The sequence below is a fragment of the Salmo trutta genome, chromosome 1 (assembly GCF_901001165.1).
Source record: "Salmo trutta chromosome 1, fSalTru1.1, whole genome shotgun sequence".
NCBI lineage: Eukaryota > Metazoa > Chordata > Actinopteri > Salmoniformes > Salmonidae > Salmo > Salmo trutta.
Window position 1 is genome coordinate 43,318,243 of NC_042957.1, and position 19,807 is coordinate 43,338,049.

General features: G+C 44.1%; 1 protein-coding gene across 3 annotated transcripts in view; it reads left to right on the forward strand.

The window, feature by feature from the left end:
* LOC115196430 (KAT8 regulatory NSL complex subunit 1) overlaps positions 1 to 19,807 on the forward strand; it is a 72,645-nt gene that overhangs the window by 48,475 nt on the left and 4,363 nt on the right. For 2 of the 3 annotated variants that reach the window (XM_029757262.1, XM_029757271.1), the window contains exons 3-12: positions 7,661 to 7,802; positions 8,431 to 8,523; positions 9,142 to 9,248; positions 12,838 to 13,030; positions 15,570 to 15,741; positions 17,128 to 17,319; positions 18,325 to 18,507; positions 18,864 to 19,024; positions 19,193 to 19,317; positions 19,654 to 19,711. In XM_029757262.1, the coding sequence (XP_029613122.1) occupies positions 7,661 to 7,802; positions 8,431 to 8,523; positions 9,142 to 9,248; positions 12,838 to 13,030; positions 15,570 to 15,741; positions 17,128 to 17,319; positions 18,325 to 18,507; positions 18,864 to 19,024; positions 19,193 to 19,317; positions 19,654 to 19,711 (1,426 nt within the window). The remainder of the gene's footprint in view (positions 1 to 7,660; positions 7,803 to 8,430; positions 8,524 to 9,141; positions 9,249 to 12,837; positions 13,031 to 15,569; positions 15,742 to 17,127; positions 17,320 to 18,324; positions 18,508 to 18,863; positions 19,025 to 19,192; positions 19,318 to 19,653; positions 19,712 to 19,807) is intronic. The other variant, XM_029757276.1, reaches the window with a different exon arrangement.

Here is a 19,807-nt window from a genome sequence, read left to right on the forward strand (position 1 = left end):
AGCAAAGCACCAACACACCACCTCCATGCTTCATGGTGGGAACCACACATGCAGAGATCATCTGTTCACCTACTCTGTGAATCATAAAGACATGGCGGTTAGAACCAAACATCTCACATTTGGACTCATCAGACCAAAGGACAGATTTCTACCGGTCTAATGTCGATTGCTCGTGTTCCTTGGCCTAAGCAAGTCTCTTCTTCTTAATGGTGTTCTTTTAGTAGTGGTTTCTTTAAAGCAATTTAACCCTGAAGGCTTGATTCACGTAGTCTCCTCTGAACAGTTGTTGAGATCTGTCTGTTACTTTAACTCTGCAGCCCAAATAAATGCTTCACAATCTGAGGTGCAGTTAACTCTAATGAACTTCTCTGCAGCAGAGGTAACTCTGGGTCTTCCATTCCTGTGGCGGTCCTCATGAGAGCCAGTTTAATCATAGTGCTTGATGGTTTTTGCGACTGCGACAGACACCACTATGCTTGAAAATATGGAGAGTGGTACTCAGTAATGTGTCGTATTGGATTTGCCCGAAATATAACCCTTTGTATTCAGGACAGAAAGTTAATTGCTTTGCACATTTCTTGCAGTATTACTTTAGTGCTCTGTTGCAAACAGGATGCATGTCTTGGAATATTTGTATTTTGTACAAGCTTTCTTTTCACTCTGTCAATTAGGTTAGTATTGTGGAGTAACTACAATGTTGTTGATCCATCCTCGGTTTTCTATCACAGCCATTAAACTCTTAACTGTTTTAAAGTCACCATTGGCCTCATGGTGAAATCCTTGAGCAATTTCCTTCCTCTCTGGCAGTTAAGGAGGACTCCCGTATCTTTGTAGTGACTAGGTGTATTGCTACACCACCCAAAGTGTTATTAATAACGTCACCATGGTCAAAGGGATAATCAATGTAAAATATTTTTTATATATACACCTACCAATATGTGCCCTTCTTTGCGAGGCATTGGAAAACCTCCCTGGTCTTTGTGGTTGAATCTGTGGTTGAATATGTGTTTGAAATTCACTGCTCGACTGAGAGACCTTACAGATACTTTTATATGTGGGGTACAGAGATCCGAGGTAGTCATTCCAAAATCATATTAAACACTATTATTGCACACTACAACATCAACTTATTGTGACTTGTTTATAACATTTTTGCTCCTGATCTTATTTAGGCACGCCAAAACAAAGGGGTTGAATACTTACTGACATTTCAGCTTTTCAATTTTAATGAATTGTAGGCCAGTGACATAATCTTTCATCTTTAATAGTAGCATTTAGCGAGAGCCTTTAATATCTGTCCTCCATCACTTGCTCTAAACAAACTTTTACATAGTTGAGGACTATGGTAGAGGAATATGTAGGCCTGAGGATTGTAAGCCATTGTAGAGGATTGGCCCACCCTTGATCTGGCGTCATTATAAAACATGTTTTGAAGTGGCAATCTGGGATTCAAACAACAAAGCAGGTCACCCCACCACTGTTTTAATGAATGTAGGCCTATATCATTATTTTAAAACACATATTGCCCCTTTAAACCATGTTTCCCTGTCAGTGCTTATGGCATGTTGGTCTCAGTCGGTCAGTCAAATACAATTTAGCAGTCTTATGGCTTGGTGGTAGAAGCTGTTCAGGGTCCTGTTAGTTCCAGACTTGGTGCATCACTCCCGCTTGATGTGCAGTAACAGAGAGAACAGTCTATGACTTGGGTTGCTGGAGTTTGACAATTTTTTCGTCTTCCTCTGACACCGCCTGGTACAGAGATCCTGGATGGCAGGAAGCTTGGCCCCATTGATATACTGGGCCGTACGCACTACCCTATGTAGCGCCTTGTAGCCGGATGCCAATCAGTTGCCATACCAAGCGGTGATGCAGCCAGTCAAGATACTCTCAATGGTGCAGCTGTATAACTCTTGGAGGATCTGAAGGTCCATAACAATTATTTTTACAGCCTCCTGAGGGGGAAGAGGCATTGTAATGCCCTCTTCACGACTGTGTTGGTGTGTGTGGACCATGATAATTCATTCCTTGGTGATGTGGACAGCGAGGAACTTGAAGCTCTGGACCTGCTCCACAACAGCCCTGTGGATGGGGGCATGCTCTTACCCTTCGTTTCTTGTAGTCTATGATCAGCTCCTTTTGTCTTGCTGACATTGAGGGAGAGGTTTTTGTCCTGGCACAACACTGCCAGGTCTCTGACCACCTCCCTGTAGGCTGTCTCATCGTCATCGGTGATCAGGCCTACCACAGCCGTGTCATCTGCAAACTCAATAATGGTGTTGGAGTCGGACCATTCAGAAGAGCCCTGATTAGCTCCCTGTATTTTTCCAGCAGTAATGGAATGGGTTTGTAAATGCCCTTCCCAGACTTCTCCATTCCTCGCCCTCTTCTCTTTCACCAGCTTCTCTCTCGGCTCCTCACTCCCCTCTCCCTCAATTTTTTCTGCCTCCTCCCTCCGCCTCTCGCCTCTCTCTTTCACTCCCGCCTTCTCACTCGTCTCTCTCACTCGTGCTGCCTTTGCTGCGCCATGAAGGCTAGTCATGTGACAGGGGAGGTGGGTGGGATCGTTATTTTCTCTCTCCCAGCACATCAAACCCTTTGTTCTCCACTAAACCCCGCCCATAGACACACACACACACACACACACACAGGCTGACTGGAAGAGCAACTCTCTCTTCCTATCTTTCCACCCTCCCTCCCTCGCTCTTTTGTTGCTGCTAAAAGCAGCATGAGGCTCCTGGCTCATCCCACACTTCTAATGGCCTTTAGATATGCTCATGTATTTTAAAGAAGGGTGGATAATTTTTCTCCCCTTGCGCTCGTTCCTTTACCCTATTTAATGGTCAGATGTTATTTCCTTTTGATGGTTCAGTCCCTGTTACCCCAGCGACCATGACGATTACCACCCGCCTTTTTATATCCTGTGTTTTTGTTTTGCCTCACTGCTCGCAGCGTTCATTTCCTGGTTGGGCGGGTTTCTCGTATGTGTGCGTGTGTACACTACTGACTGACGGATGTAAGCTACTGGCTGACTTCTGAAAATATCTGAAATATTAATCAAAGTGTTAGATTTTTACATAAATCATAAGGCACTTGGTTTGATGTTGGAGTGGTGGGCTATGTTGATGTTATCAGTGCTATATTGAGCATGAGATTCCGTTTTATTTCTCTGTGGTTTACCAGCTAGCCATCATCTTGTGATCTGGTATTCCTTTACTATGGATATTACTACTGTCTAGCTATACACACACACACACTACAAAACGGTAGGGCTGTGACGATACCAGTATCGCAATATTTTATCCATGCCAAAAATGATAAGTGTGATGCAGATCAAACTCTTTGGTCCTTTTTAAAAACCTGCTGTATGTAAAATATCTAAAAGTCACTATGGATAACCATATAATGATGTTTGTTTCCAACATTAGGGCTGTTCTCTTACAGAAGTGAAATCCACTTTGTGTTTTGTTTCCTTGCAACAATACCAACGAGTATCTTGATACTGGTATCGTCTCGGCCCTGCAAAACAGCTCCCATTCCTAGGTGAGAGCAGAGTAGAGACAGGTGTGAATGACTCATCCCTGGTGAGAGGACAGGACCCCACGCTTCAAGGTCACACACACTTTCCTACCACAAAGCCAGTCATACTCCTTACTGACAGTACTCTGGATTTCTTCTCAATGCCAGGCAGTGTATCCCTATATTTCCACCAGGGCTTGTTTCACCCAGACACTGCCTCCCAGAGCTCTGTGACCCTTCTGTATGTGTCTCTGAAGTCAGGCTTCTCACAGAGACACAGGAATCCAATTTTATTCTTCACATGCTTTGTAAACAACAGGTCTAGAATAACAGTAAAATGCTTACTTACGGGCCCTTCCCAACAATGCAGAGTGAAATAATAGACAAGTAATAACAGGTAATAATAAATACACAATTAGTAATGATAACTTGGCTATATGCACAGGGTACCAGTACCGAGTCGATGTGTAGACGTATGATGTAATTGAGGTAGATATGTACACATAACTAGGAAAAAAGTGACTAGGCAACAGGATAGATAATAAACAGTAGAAACAGAGTAAGTGATGAGTCAAAATACATTTTTAAAAAGTTAGCAAAAAGGGTCAATGCAGATAGTGTGTGATGGATGGCTCTATAAGAGGGAGCCTCACCAGAGAGGATGGCACATGGCCACTTAACCTCTCCCCGACAAGTCAGAGACCGCACGTGCATGCAACCGAGAATGTCAGCTAAAAGTCGAAAGAGAAAAAGCGAGTGACTCAGTGGTATGTGTTTGGTAGCTACTAAATCCACGGTGTGTGTTTAGTGAATTTCAGCTACACTGCACTAGTCAGAGATTTTTTCCCGATGGCCGTCACACTCCCACAGAGAATTGTATTACGGTATTGTCAGAAAGTCAAGGAAGAGGCCTGTTTTTGCCGAACGCCCTCGCCGGCTCTGAGCACTTATTGAAATGAGTTGTGAATAAATGTAAAATGTATTTAAATGTTTTATTTCTAAAGAAACTTGTCTGGATTTCTGAAAGTCAGCAGGGGCACTTCACATGCCCTCTGTGAGAGTGTTGTTATTATACACACACGTCATGTTTTGTGTGAGAGCGACTTCTTGTCGGAGCTCCTGTCCTGGCATTTGTGTTTTTAGATTGTGTGTGTTTTCCTGTGTGGGTGTTTCTGTGAACGTCAGTGTTATTGGTTGTCCCTGTACTGGTGCTTTTCCACTGAGACTAACCCCTACACCAGTAGGTCGCCAGTGTTTTATGTTAATGGTAGCTCTAGTGTAATTGTTTCCATCCGGAGTGTGACACTAAGACCTCTGCATCATTCAAGACTGTCCGTCTGTCCGTCTGTCTGAGAGAATGTGATTGTGGCTACTTCCTGTTTGCCTGCTTCTTGTTCCTGTGTGGATCACAAAGAGGAGGGGGGGGGACTCATTGTGTTGCTACAGCAACAAGCAGCAGCCAAAACTCCTCCCTCTGTCCCTTCCTCTCTCTCACCCTCACTCTCCACAGCCCTACCACACACAGCATTCTCCCTCTCCTCTCCACAGCCCTACTACACACAGCATTCTCCCTCTCCTCTCCACAGCCCTACAACACACAGCATTCTCCCTCTCCTCTCCACAGCCCTACAACACACAGCGTTCTCCCTCTCCTCTCCACAGCCCTACTACACACAGCATTCTCCCTCTCCACAGCCCTACAACACATGGTTCATTCTCTCGCCCATCCACTGCCCCCGGTGGTTGACTGTAGTACTGCAATACTTGGCCTACTACAGTACTGCCCCTCCCCCACACTCACCACAGCCCATGTGGAATTTTTTTAATTGAAAAGAAAAAAGACTTGGGGTAGAAAACAGCACTGTTAATTTATAATGAACAGGAAAAACTGGATTCAGGGGTCCTGGTTCAGATTTGTGTGTTTGGTTAGACATGAGGAGTTAATTGTTTCTCTCCCCACCACCTCCCGCCCCGCAATGGCCTTGTTTTATAAGTCCGTGTGTCCTTTTTACTAATCAGAATATAAAGTACACCATCTCTAAGTAGCTGATTATTCAGTCTTTTGAAGTCCTCCCATATGTTGTTGCTCACTGACTACCTTCGTGGAACTGGCCACGTCACACTCCTTTTCCTATATCACACTACCAATGGAAATGGGAGGCTGCCTTACTTTCCTTTTAAAACAGTTGTGTGTGTGTGTGTGTGTGTGTGTGTGTGTGTGTGTGTGTGTGTGTTAATTAGTCTGCATGTGTGATTGTGCTAAAGAGAGGGATTATACATGCATGTTCTCATGCACATCCATGTTATGTCTTTTTCCTAAAGGGAACTGTGAAGAGAAGGGTGTATTTATATCCAGCCCTCATGAAACAGTGTGTGTTTGTGCCTGTGTAGACAGGCGAAACTTTGGAACCTTCTTCTGAATGTATGACATAAAGTCTCTGAATCTTGGAAAGACATTTTCTATTTTACATTGCCACATTCTGAAAACAGCATGTTTTGCTATACTTAGTCTCTTTGCTATACTAGTCTCTTTGTCGGTATAAGAGATTCTGGAAGAGAGAACACAGCCCCTTCTAAGCCAAAAGTGACCTTGTTCTGTTGGTCTGTACTGATTATTGATAGCTGTAAAGAGGGTGAGAATGAGAGCCGTAGAGCGATGGGTGTTTGGGCGAGTCTTGAACCGGCGTCCTGTCCCAAATGATACCCTATCCCCTATATAGTTGACTACTTTTCACCAGAGCCCTATGGGCCACGGTCCAAATGAGTGTGCTAAATAGGGAATAGTGTGCCATTTGGGACGTAATAATAGTGTGTGTTGAGAGGTTGTCCTCTAAATTCCAGTCAGAGTAGATGTGGGGGAGGAGGAGGGCCTGTAACAGCAGAGGCCTCACTGGTCTCCAGCCATCTCACCAGACTGATAGGAAAGTGGGTTATGTAATGTTGGCTCTATAGAAAGAACATAGCAGCCCTCTTTTTCTCTCTCGCTCTCTTCACTTTCTCCATTTCTGATCATCTCTCTTTTCCCTACCCTCTCTTTTACCCCTATTGCACTGATTTCTTGCCCTCGTTGTCCCTGTCTTCTCTGTCGCCCCCTCCCACCCTTGTTTTTCTCTCTCTCCCTCTCTCCCTCTTTCTGGGACAGAGTGGGATCGAGGGTAATCTTGAGTCATTTCCTACCCAAAATGTCCTTCGCTCACAGCGCCATCATGTCGAAACCTTGGCTTGAACACAGCTCATTCAGGGTTGGGGAGGCAACTACTAGGCGTGCAGACCCAGGTGTAGAACACATGGGAAGGGGATTCAGTGGAAAGGTGGCAACGACAGTTTTGTGCTGCTACTGCTATTGAAACACAAACAAAGTCGAGCAGCTCGGGGAGCCAAGAGAAAGTGTCGATTTGATTAGACTAAAGGTTATCGGTCACTGGGGGACTGGAAGTGTGTGTGTTAGGCATGGGCATTTGATTTTACTATCCAAATAATATCATGAATATATATATTTTTTTACTTGAATGGCAACTTGCTCAGGTGACTCAGGAGAGGTGGTGCACTTTGCTTGTTGGAGAGAGGGAGATTTTCCATTGTTTAGAAATGTCCCAATTCACTTCCAACACATGGAGCCTATGACTGTAAAGCTTTTCTGATTGATTGACAATAACGAGCTAGACGTGTGGAAAGTGTCTAGACTACCAAAGCGTCTTTTTTATGGGGGGCATTCGTAAGAAATGTCAACTGTTGTTATATAAACATTTCGAGTGGCAAGGTCTGTCCTAGAATGTAGCAATGTCACAGATAATGAAATAAAATTTTAGACAAAGCCTTTACATTTTTTTATGAACTTGTAAGTAACCAAATACTAACGCCCGTTCGAATAACCACACCCATCCCGTGTGTGTACGGTGGCTTAGATGTAATAACAAAAGTCTGTGGCTAGTGTTTTGAATGAAGGCAGGTGGATGTTTTTGAGGCTTTTTTTCCCCATTAGTGTTATTTGTGTGACGCCCCTTGTCACTGACCTCGGAGCCCTCACGGACCCTCCTCCAAACAAGCAATTACACTCCCCACACACAATCTCTCTCACACTGACACGCACACCTTCTCTCTTGCCTCTGCTCTGACCCTGTCCTCCTCTCGCTCTGCCCGACAGATGGAGACGTGCGGAGGGGCGCTACGCGGTGGATAGGGCCTCCATAGTCAGCCACTGGAACTGGCTGCAGGCCCACGTGTCTGACCTGGAGTACCGCATCCGCCAGCAGACGGACATCTACCGTCAGCTCCGCTCCAACAAGGTCAGCACCACCACCACACAATACATACAACACTGGTTCTTAACACTGGTTACGTGTTTAAAAAAAAAAAAAGTAATTCACTGTTTCTCTATGGTCAGCACCCTCAGTCTCAGCCACCTGGCTTGCCCTGGCAACAAGTTTAAGAGTGGAAGGGAAGGGGCGGACCGGGTGAAAGTCATGTCATTGGTAGATGGGGATGTAGAAGCATGTCACGTGACTTAACGTGTCTCTCAATCCCCACGCTCAAAGTAGCTTAGCTCACACCTCAACTACGGATGAGAAAAGTGGGAATGCTTTTCTATTCTGTTCTTATCAAGAGTATGTTGCGAACCTCGATACCTCTGACATGCCTGTCTGCTTTTAGCCCTCATTTTCTTCCCCACTCTTATCCTCTGCTTCTCCCACTTTTTCTTTCTTTCTTTCTCTCTCTCACTTCATCCATCCAACGGTAATTTCCCAGTGGAATATCATAGCCTTCCTGGTAAAACGTGTAGCTTGTTCATGGTGCCCCTTACCTTGTCTGTGGCTACACCAAAACCAGTTACTTTGGTGCAAAGCCACTGTTACCTCTGGTGTTATGAATCAGAAGGACTGAAGAGCTCACCCTGGCCTATCTGCGCTCTCGTAGGGTTCCATAATGCTGACAGAGACCTCCCCCTTTGACGTGTCACCTGAGGACGGGGAGGTGAAGGCGGAGCCTGTTGGTTGCCCGGTAATAAAGGTAAATGAGTCTGACGATATAACTGTCCAATCAGATCCTCAACAAGCCTGTGTCTTCATTTCTTAGACGTCAACTCGCGTATCCTAAACATGTCCTAGTTATAGATGAATAGGTCCACAATTCAATTAGTGCTGACAACCTCTTAAGTCGTGCTGTTTTCATAGAGAAAGAATCAAATGCGACTTTTCCACTTAGTGTGGTCCCTCCCTACCAGTTCAGGGGAGAAAGAGAAGAGGGAGGGAGAGAAGACACCGCTCAAGATGGCACACTGGCACTGTGCCCAAAATAGAGAGATGGGAACAAGACTCCCCCACAGAACCCCAACCAGCCCCCGGGAGTTGGGAGGGAGGGAGGGAGGGAGGGAGGGAGGGGAGAGGGACTACTATCTCGGGAAGAGAATGGGTGAGGAGGGGGAGGTCCCGAAACAGTGGTGGTCTTTGTCATGCCAAGTAGTGTTGACCTTTCTATCCATTCAGTTGTGGCCCGAGGATTTCACTAGGAGGTCATTCAACTGTTCTGGGCTAGGCTGTAGTGGAATGAAGTTGAGGAGGGTGGGTTGGGAGAGAGTTTCGAAGGGGAGTTCCATGTTAGCCGTGCCAACCTTGTCTTTGGTTCCAGGAGTGTGGCTCAGACGGTGGGGCGGAAGGTCCCGGAACGGTCTCCGTGGAAACAGGCCTGAGGAAAGGTTGCGCGTTCGGGAGACGGGTCAACGGGATCATCAACAGGTACGACGCGATGAAATGAAACCTCTTTACCCGTCCACTAGGTGTGTGTACTTTCAGTAAGGCGGCCTCTATGCCAACCACTCCGTCTGGACAAAGGGGTGTGTGTGTGTGAGGGGACATGATCCATGTGGGAATTGCAGCTGCTCACTGTTCTTCCCAAACATACTACAGGGTTTGTACACACAGCACTGTACAAGCTTGTACGTACATGTGTTCATGCTGCAGCCTTTTTCCTCTAGTGGAATGCAAAACTGTGACTGGAATAATCATTCTGTCACCGAGTAATACGTATTCACACTCCTTATAAATGGGATGGGAGTTTTCCCCCATGCTGTTACATTGAGACCTACCAAATAAAGCTACTAGATGGACAGTGAAAAGATAAATCCAGAATTATCATTATGAACATTATCAGTCGTAGTAGTAGTAATATACAGAGTCATGTATTTCAGTGTTGATAAGTGATCTTCCCTCCAGCTTATGTCATGGGTCTATAGACATAGATTGTCCATTTTTATTAGTGTTGAGCGACTAACTGAATTTTCTGTTTTTTTACTTCTATGGGCTAGGAGGGACGCTAGCGTCCCACCTGCGGGACACAGCCATTGAAATATCAGGGCGGCAAATACAAAAACAACAATGTCATAATTCAACTTTCTCAAAGATACAACTATTTTACACCATTTTAAAAATACACTTCTCCTTGATGTAACCACATTGTCCGATTTTCAAAAAGGCTTTACAGCGAAAGCAAAACATTAGATTATGTAAGGAGAGTACATAGACAAAAATAATCACACGGCCATTTTCCAAGCAAGGACATGTGTCAATAAAACCCAAAACACAGCTAAATGAAGCACTAACCTTTGACGATCTTCATCAGATGACACTCCTAGGACATTATTTTACACAATACATGTATGTTTTGTTCGATAAAGTTCATATTTATATCCAAAAACAGCATTTTACATTGGCGCGTGATGTTCAGAAAATGTATTCCCACCAAAACGTCCGGTGAATGTGCACATCAATTTACAAAAATACTCATCATAAACGTTGACAAAATATATAACAATTATTTTAAGAATTATAGATAGACTACCCCTGGATGCAACCGCTGTGTCAGATTTTAAAATGGCTTTACGGAGAAAGCACATTGTTCAATATTCTGAGTACATAGCTCAGCCATCACGGTGAGCTATTCAGACACCCGCCAAGTTCGGGGCAACCTAAACTCAGAATTAGTATTAGAAATATTGTATTACCTTTGCTGATCTTCGTCAGAATGCACTCCCAGGACTGCTACTTCCACAAGAAATGTTGTTTTTGTTCGAAATAATCCATATTTATGTACAAATACCTCCGTTTTGTTTGTGCGTACAGATCACTTATCCAAAGGCATAACACGCGAGCACGGAACGAGAGACGAAAAGTCAATGTTCCATTACCGTACTTAGAAGCATGTCAAACGCTGTTTAAAATCAGTCTTTATGGTATTTTTAACGTAGAATTGCGATAATATTCCAACCGGACAATAGCATATTCATTCAAGAAGAAAAAGAAGGAACGGCGTGCTCGTGTGACTGCACATATCCAATCCCTTTGTTGCCAGGCAGACCACTCAGTGAATGAGCTCCTATACTCTGCCCAGTGACAGGAGAATGCTCAAACCACTTTCTGAAGGCTTTAGACAGCCAATGGAAGCCTTAGGAAGTGCAACGTCACTCCACAGACACTGTAGCTTCGATAGAGAATCAAAATAACTACAATTCTCAGACTTTCCACTTCCTGCTTGAACTTTTCTCAGGTTTTTGCCTGCCATATGAGTTCTGTTATACTCACAGACACCATTCAAAGTTTTAGAAACTTCAGAGTGTTTTCTATCCAAATCTACTAATAATATGCATATTCTAGTTTCTGGGTCAGAGTAGTAACCTGTTTAAATTGGGTACGTTTTTCATCCGGCCGTGAAAATACTGCCCCCTAGCCCAGACAAGTTAAACTAGTTGACCGATCGGTTCAATTATTTGAGTTCCATTTTGTTCAGTTATATTCTGTGAGCTCAATGTGCACATGGCACTATTTCTCTAGAGATAAATCAGATCCAGCCTGAACTGTGTGATGTTGTAGGGAGTTGTAGTTTCCAACAGGCCAATATTCTACATAGTTTAGCTCATAAACGTGGTAATTAACTACAATGAGCATAATCCATTGTACGTCTACTTGTCCGGTCTCTTTCTTTTATGCCTGCTACGGAAGAGGCAGAAGAATGCACGATTGTGAGGGGATATAGAGAGCAGCTGTTGCTTCGCTAGGTATCACTACCTGAAAATACATTATCTAAGTGATTTGATACAGTGAGGGGAAAAAAGTATTTGATCCTCTGCTGATTTTGTACGTTTGCCCACTGACAAAGAAATGATCAGTCTATAATTTTAACCTGTTTGGGATAGGGGGCAGTATTTTCACGGCCGGATAAAAAACGTACCCAATTTAAACAGGTTACTACTCTGACCCAGAAACTAGAATATGCATATTATTAGTAGATTTGGATAGAAAACACTCTGAAGTTTCTAAACCTTTGAATGGTGTCTGTGAGTATAACAGAACTCATATGGCAGGCAAAAACCTGAGAAGATTCCATGCAGGAAGTGCCCTGTCTGACAATTTGTTGTCCTTCTAGGGCATCTCTATCAAAAATACAATCTCAGCTCGTTACCTGTATAAAAGACACTTGGGAGCCAGAAATCCTTCTGATTGAGAGGGGGTCAAATACTTATTTCCCTCATTAAAATGCAAATCATTTTATAACATTTTTGACATGCATTTTTCTGGATTTTTTTGTTGTTATTCTGTCTCTCACTGTTCAAATAAACCTACCATTAAAATTATAGACTGATCATTTCTTTGTCAGTGGGCAAACTTACAAAATCAGCAGGGGATCAAATACTTTTTTCCCCCACTGTAGTTGATATTCAGCAGTCATAAAAGTATGCCTTATTTACGTTGAAGAACTACAAAATAGTGGGGTTTTTTTGTCAGAAAGCATTGGCTCTATAGAGATGAGATGATAACTGATGATGACTTGGAATTAAATAAAGTCATCAAATATACACAACTGAAATATTTTATTAAAGTAATGTGAATAAATCATGGTTAATAAGTGATAAGTAATAATGGGTAGTGGTGTGGTGATGGGCAGTCACTACCATTAATGGGACTTGTATTGTGTTATTTCAGTGTTACAGCATTCAACCCAAATAATCGAAACCGACCTCAAAAAGCATTAATGGACTCAGCGCTAACATTTGTCAGATCTAGATTCACTGGGGCGGCAGCGTAGCCTAGTGGTTAGAGCGTTGGACTAGTAACCGAAAGGTTGCAAGTTCGAATCCCCGAGCTGACAAGGTACAAATCTGTCGTTCTGCCCCTGAACAAGGCAGTTAACCCACTGTTCCTAGGCCGTCGTTGAAAATAACTGACTTGCCTAGTTAAATAAAGGTGAAATAAAAATAAAATAAAACTGCTGTTCACAGGGTTTCTTCTTTCGTGTAGTGTAATATTGATGAGTGACTGTCCCTCCCTCCAGCCTGCGGCCTGGTTCTCCAGAGTGTTCTGACCTGGAGGAGCAGCTGAGGAAGCAGCAGCAGAGCCTGCCCTCGTCTCAGCTCCCGTGCTCCCCTCAGGACGACACGTGTGTGGCGGCCCGCACACGCCCCCTCCTCAGCTGTAAGAGACGACGCCTCGTCAGGCCCGGCACCGTCACCAACCTCAACCGCAAGGTTTGTTTGTGTGTGTGTTTGTGCTTTACTGTTAATGTACGCTTTCACTGCTACATTGTCATTCTGTGTGTTTTCAGCTCATTTTGTTGTTTACTGGGTGTATTGTTTGCTAGTATGACTGACTGTCAGTGTCCTTGAACTACAGACTACTGATTTTTGTCTGTGTGTGTTTATATGGATATGCTATCTGCAATGTGTGTCCTTTTACTCATGGGTGGTGGATTGGTGTGTGTGTGTGTGTGTGTGTATATATATATTTGTTCACGGCTCCACATTAACGCTTGTCCGGTATGTGAGACAAGCAGAATATAGAATACTGAATATAAGCAGAATATAGAATATTGGATGGACAAGTAAATAAAATCACACAAGTCACAGTATCAAACAATTACTCACATCAGAATTGGACCAGAGTATCCTCCACATGCGTTGTTGTGCACTGTTCTCCCAATTTATGCAGAGCGCATCAGAATATGATTATATTGCATTGAAAGGCTGGGTCTGTCCATCACTTTTGAGATCAGAGCTGCATGTAGCCACGTTTGTACATTTCTTCATATTCCTTGCTAGTTAGTGAGTTATTTGCCCAGGTATTTTTGGTCAGCAAACAGGGTTAATATGGTCATGAAAATCCTTGAAAAGTCATGGCGTGGGCATCACCTGGTTTGTTCCTGTTTGATTGGGCCCGAGGAGAGAGAGGGAGACATTACAGCAGGTAGGCCTATAAAATAATGATAGACAACCAATTAAACTAGAGAGCCAATTCAAAACATATCGTGTCGCCTGGCTAGTTATCTCAGTAGTTAAATATTTATCTAAAAGCTACATCTATTAATGTCATTGTCAAGACCGATGTCCTAAAAAAAAAACATTCCACCAGCACTCGTCGTGAATAATGAACGGGTGTAATACTCCTATTGTGAAACCGCCTCACTCAAAATTGAGAGTTGAGAAATAAATCTGACACATTTGAAAAGCTATATTAAGCATTGGCCATATCATTCTGACAGCGTTAAAATATTTGTATGATTTGACCTAGCCCAAATGAGAAATTATTCCCAATGCTGTCAATAGATCTCCACTGAAACCTGAATATTTTAGCCTTACAATGCAGATAAACATGTATTTGTTAGTTACCTTGCTTTGAGGTAGCCAACCTTAGCCATTTGATCCCTGATTCATTAAATTAGAAAAGTATGTTATAAAGACAAAGTTTTTAGTTGTAATATGTTTTTGGCCAACCATCCTCCAGGAGAGCCTTAAAGGGGCAGTGTTCTATTTTCAGACGGGCTTGAATATGCAAAGAAGCCTGTTGGCAGAGGGTAGCCTACATTTTTGTGATTCTCTGTATGGTAATAATAATGGTAATTGTATTTTGTAAAGTGATTCCTTGCATCAAGTCACCCTTTTGGCCCATGGTGTTACAGACCATAATTATTTGGGGGACAAGTGACTTGAGCTTTCGGATAAGTACAAAATCAGTCCTACTTGTCCAAAGGACAAGTGGCTAAAAAAGTGAATGTATGCCGGTCTGTGTGTGTCTTGAGTTACAAGTGTGAAAGGACATGCGAGCATCTGTGTTTGTACTAGCATTAAGTGTGATTACATGTGGGGAGTGCACGTGAGTACATTAACAAACTACAGCATAAGGTTTAGTGATGAGTGACCGCCAGCCCTCCACGCCAGTACATTTAAGGATGTGCATTAGAACTCTCATACCCTCGGTGTGTGTGTGTGTATATAGTCTACATGTCTTCTACCTCTGCATTCTCCAAAGAGGTCTATACCTTCATGCAAAGTGGCCTTGGAACAGGTGGCTAGTTTCCAACGACACAGGTAGGGCTGAATGCTGCTGACTCGTGTTCTATTAAAAGCAGACGTGTTGTTATATTTCCCGACTAGAAGGAGCTGCCTGACAGAAACCCACAATTCAAAAAGGTTTGACTGGACGGGGACGGGGGGGACTTATCCTAGATCAACACTCCTACTCTGTTCAGTAACAGGAAACGCCGCCATAACGGGAACGCGCTGTGAACAAGCTGTCCTCTCAGCTCCTAGTATTTCAGATAGTTGTTAAAGCCATAAACTAAACAGGAACTCTGGCTTATCTTATTAAACCAGCACCGCTGCAGTTTCAAAAGGCTTCGCCTACACTATAGCACCATTCGCTTAGCTTTTATTGCCATCTATGCATGTTTTATTTCTTAAACAATTTGAATCTGGTCCGATTTTTGATTGCCTTTTTTGATTGCCTTACAAGAAGGCAGGCGTTGTAGAAAGTTCCCATGTTTGAGCGGTTTCATTGCTGTTGTGCAACAGTATGTTGTTGTTGGAACAGGAATATGATGACTAGTTTTATCCGAGCTCCGTCAGAGACGGTCTACCTCTGTTGTTTACATGTTCCCCATGTGTCTGGATATTACACGCTTGTTATTGCATTGAGAATTTGTACTCAGACTCAATTACTCAGGCCTACCTGGTTAAATATGTTTAAAGAATCATCCCACTTTCCTTCCCCCTCCCTGCCTCTCTTCTCCAGGGCCAGAGGCTGTGCGTACCGAGTCCTCGCTGCGGCTGCGAGGTCAACCCCCAGTGTATGACGTGTGGCGGCCGCACCCTCTCCTCCTCTGACGTCCAGTACGAGCGCCCTCTACTGGAGAGGCTGTCCCAGTTCGACCCCTGCGTGCACCCCATCCTCTCCCTCTCAGACGGTAAGATTGGTTGGTTGGTTGATGGCTGGATTGATTTGAATTGATTTGATCATAAACATCATCCAAAGCTGCTCCAGCCGGAGACAACATTGCATTAAAACAGGGTACGCCTAGTAGCTAGGTGCACCACATCTTTTCTCTCTGTTGTAAGTAGCTCCGACCTCGTCATGCCCTGGGTCAAGGGTTGGCTAACAAGGGACAGGGGTTGCTGTGCCATTCTGTGCTTGCTGGGTAGTGGAGCAGCATAGTTGGTTTATAAGTGATAAAGATCCAGTATGGAATACTTAGGCGCACCCCATTTTATATAGACTATTTTCTAGGCGGAATTTGAGCTGTAGCTTTGACCTATCGAGAACTTGCAGCACCACCAGCTTCAATCCAATCAAGGGTCATTGTTCCATACATATCATGTAGCGTGTATTTCATTCTGACTCTGATTTCCACCTGTGGGCTCCCTCCCACACTTCTCTACTGCTGTAGTAAAGGCCTGTGGCTGGGCCTGTAATGTGGGCCTGCCAGTGCTAAGATTAAAGGCAAGGGGAAATAGTATGTAGAGAGCAGGATGAAAGCAGGCCAAATCCTCAGGGGGGTCAGCAGGGGTGGAGGGTCTTCTAGAGCTTCCAGTCTGGACCTGCTGAAGTCCTCCCCCTGGTGGATTGAGTGAGAAATCCACTCTGACGCTCTGTCAAAGCACTGCTGCTCAATGCATCCACCCTCCCCCTCTCTCGCAGTCCCAGATGTGCCTTTTCCACATGAGAGGAGCTAGCTAGCTAGCTAGCTAGCTAGCTAGCTAGGCCTGAGAGATGTGAAAGCTTCAAAAGTCTGCAGCGTAATGAGGTATAAAGGACTGGCTGGAGATGGATGGTGCAGTCAAGTAGGTCAACTGGTGAGAGAGGGGATGGTTGGTGGTTGAAAAGGCAATGCAGTCTATGACCATGCACTGCTACTGTCTGTCTGAAGGTGGTAGCGAGGGGTCCAATATGGCTGCTGTAGCTGGCACCCACAATGGCGTTGGCCTTTTTAATAGTGCACGGTTGATGGGGTTTGTCGTTTTTTACAAGTTTGATCTGATCTGTAGTCCCCCTAGAATCTACGTCTATACAGTTCTCGATACCTGACCGGTGCTTTCTTTCTATTTGGCCGGGCCAATGTGCCCTGTTTAGGTGTAGGTTTATTTGAACATCTTGGTACATGTGCAGAAACAAACACAACATTTGATGTCATACAATGTAAAACGCAAGGAAAAGATAATGATCAGCCGAACTATATGGACAATGAATTATCAATGAAGCGTAAGTCATAAACAGCATAGTTTTAGAGAGCTTATAAAGATGATAAAAAAACAAAGTTATTATCTGTTGCTAACCCCCCCGTGTGTGTATGCAGACGTGACGATGAGTCTGCACTTGCAGCGCGTCCTAAAGTCCCACTGGAACAGCCGGCCCCTGGAGAAGATGAAACCCCTGAAGAAGCTCTCCCTGAAACACAAGCTCTCCGTGGGACGCCCTCACGACCCCTCCGCCTCCTTCACCTCCAAAGACAAACACAAGATGACCAACTCCCTCCTCTCCACAGTCCGTAAGTAAAGCCTGTTCACCTCCAAAGACGAACACAAAATGACCAACTCCCTCGATATGGGCTCATCACCTCTAAAAGCCTTAGACTTTCAGCCAAGCACCGGGGTATTGCCTCCCAGTAGGGAAGGCTCGTATAGCCATTTGTCCCTAAGCATGTTCATTTTCTACACCTTAAATGTTGTGTAACGCAACAGACCCAAATGTACACTGTAAGGTGACGTGTAGGAAGGATCTCTTAGTTTTGCAAGCTCTTAGAGATCTGATCAGTATTGGCGGTTTATATACTTGTGTAACAACGTGAAAAGCACGAGGCCCCACCAGCCTGAAATTTCACAGTCCTACATAACAAGCGTTTCTTTTGTTTGGTACTCTGTAGTATTCAGGTGTGAGTGTGTGGCCCAGCATTTCCTGGTAAATACAGTGACTCAGCTGTCTAAATGACAAAGCGCTTTCCTCTCAGTGTGATTGATAAAGAAGCTTAGGTAGTTTTCTGCTTAGAATGCATGGGCCCTATTCAGAGAGCACTGATGGGTGGAGCGTGATACACTGATAATAATTTCATTACGACGTTACATAATTGATGCTCAGTGCTCTCCAGAGTTCTGCAGCACAATGTTAAAATGTACATTTCTAAGCCAGTTTTGTTCGCATTTTTACTCTCACGCAGACCCACAGACCTTGACGAAAATATGACCGCTTTAGTGTCGTGGTGGGGTCTACTTTCTGAGGATTTTTTTTACAGTCAATTAACACTGTTGGACAAAATCATATATATATATATATATATATATATATATTTCTGATTTTGTCCAACAGTGTTAATTTTCTACAACCAGTCAATATAATATATATATATATATATATATATATATATATATATATATATTATTGACTGGTTGTAGAAAATATATTCATATAATAGACAATATATCCCTGTGTGTGTGTGTGTGCGCGCAAAAATATACACACTGCCTAACCCCCCCATGTTGCTCTACCCACTCCCCAGGCCTGTCCCATCACAAGGTGCGTTCAGAGAAGCTACACAGGCAGCACCTGGACAGCCTGCTGGGGTCCACCAAGCTGGAGGGCCGCCCCCACTACCGAGGGGAGCAGGGGCACGGGCCCTACGACAAGAGCAACGCACGTAAGAGACCCCGACAACACTCACTGTCACTGGACAGTATGGACAGTAAGTTGCCTACAGTCTATTTATTTTCCTCTCTTTCTTTCTGTCTCTATCTTTCCCTCTCCCTCCCTCAACACCTGTCTCATAGCTTGAGCAGCTCAAACTAGTTCTGAAGGGTAATTGTCACACCGCTTCCACTGTTTTTCACTCTACATTTGACCCTTTCCATATCACTTAAACTTTTTAGAAGGTTCATCTTTATTCAGTATCCATTTTATCCAGTGTCAGTTACTGAATTTTTAAGGCTCGAATACTTGAGAGATGGATGTATATCAACCAGTCTGGAGGATTCCAGTGTATTTAATATGATTTTCTCTACTCTCGCTCTCTCTCTTCCCCCATACTCTCTCTCTCCTCAGCCACCCCTAAGCTGTATCTGGATGGGGGCAGTCTGTGCCATTCTCTATCTGCTGGGCTCCCCACCCACAGCTCCCTGCTCCGACAGCTGTCAGCCTCCTCAGAGACCTGCTCCATGCCCTTCACCTCCTTCAACAGCAGCCTGAGGGACAACAGCACCCCGGTACGATACACACATATCTGGCCTTTACACCCGTGTGCGCATGCGTGTACTGTGTGATTGATTGAAACAATAATGGTGAAGTAATTTGTAGAAGTATTTTAGAAGTTGGATTGATGGTGACTACTCCCCTTCTTACTCCCCTTCTTGCTCCCCTTCTACCCCGTACAGCATCAGCCCATCCGCAGGAGGAGGGGAGAGAGCTCCTTTGACATCAACAACATCGTCATCCCCATGTCTGTGGCTGCCACCACCCGTGTGGAGAAACTGCAGTACAAAGAGATCCTCACCCCCAGGTACGCAAGACACAAAATGTCAACTTCCTCATGCCTACATCAGCATGAGGAAGTTGCCTAGAGTCAGGAAGCTAAGCACAGATCCAGAGATAGTTTGGGTATTTCCCCCATCTAATAGATTATAACGGTTAGGATATGGGACTGTAATGCTGATCCTAGATATGTCCAGAAGGGCAAATAGCAATTGTTAGGATATGATTTGGGGGTCTGTAAGCTGATCCTAAATCTGCTTAAGAGAGACTGCCCAGAGCTACGCACATCAGCTGTACTCTCACTTGAACACACACACAGGTGGTGAATTACTGATGTATTAATTATCTGGCTTCCATTTTGCAGTTGGAAAGAGGTTGACATTTGTGCTAAGCCAATCGCTGAGGAGGCTGACATTGAGGAGGTAAAAAGGATTTTCTCTTGGTATGACCTTTCCAGAATCTCAATTGGTGTAGTTTACCGATGCAGACCAGAAGTATGATTCAGCTGCACAGTGTTG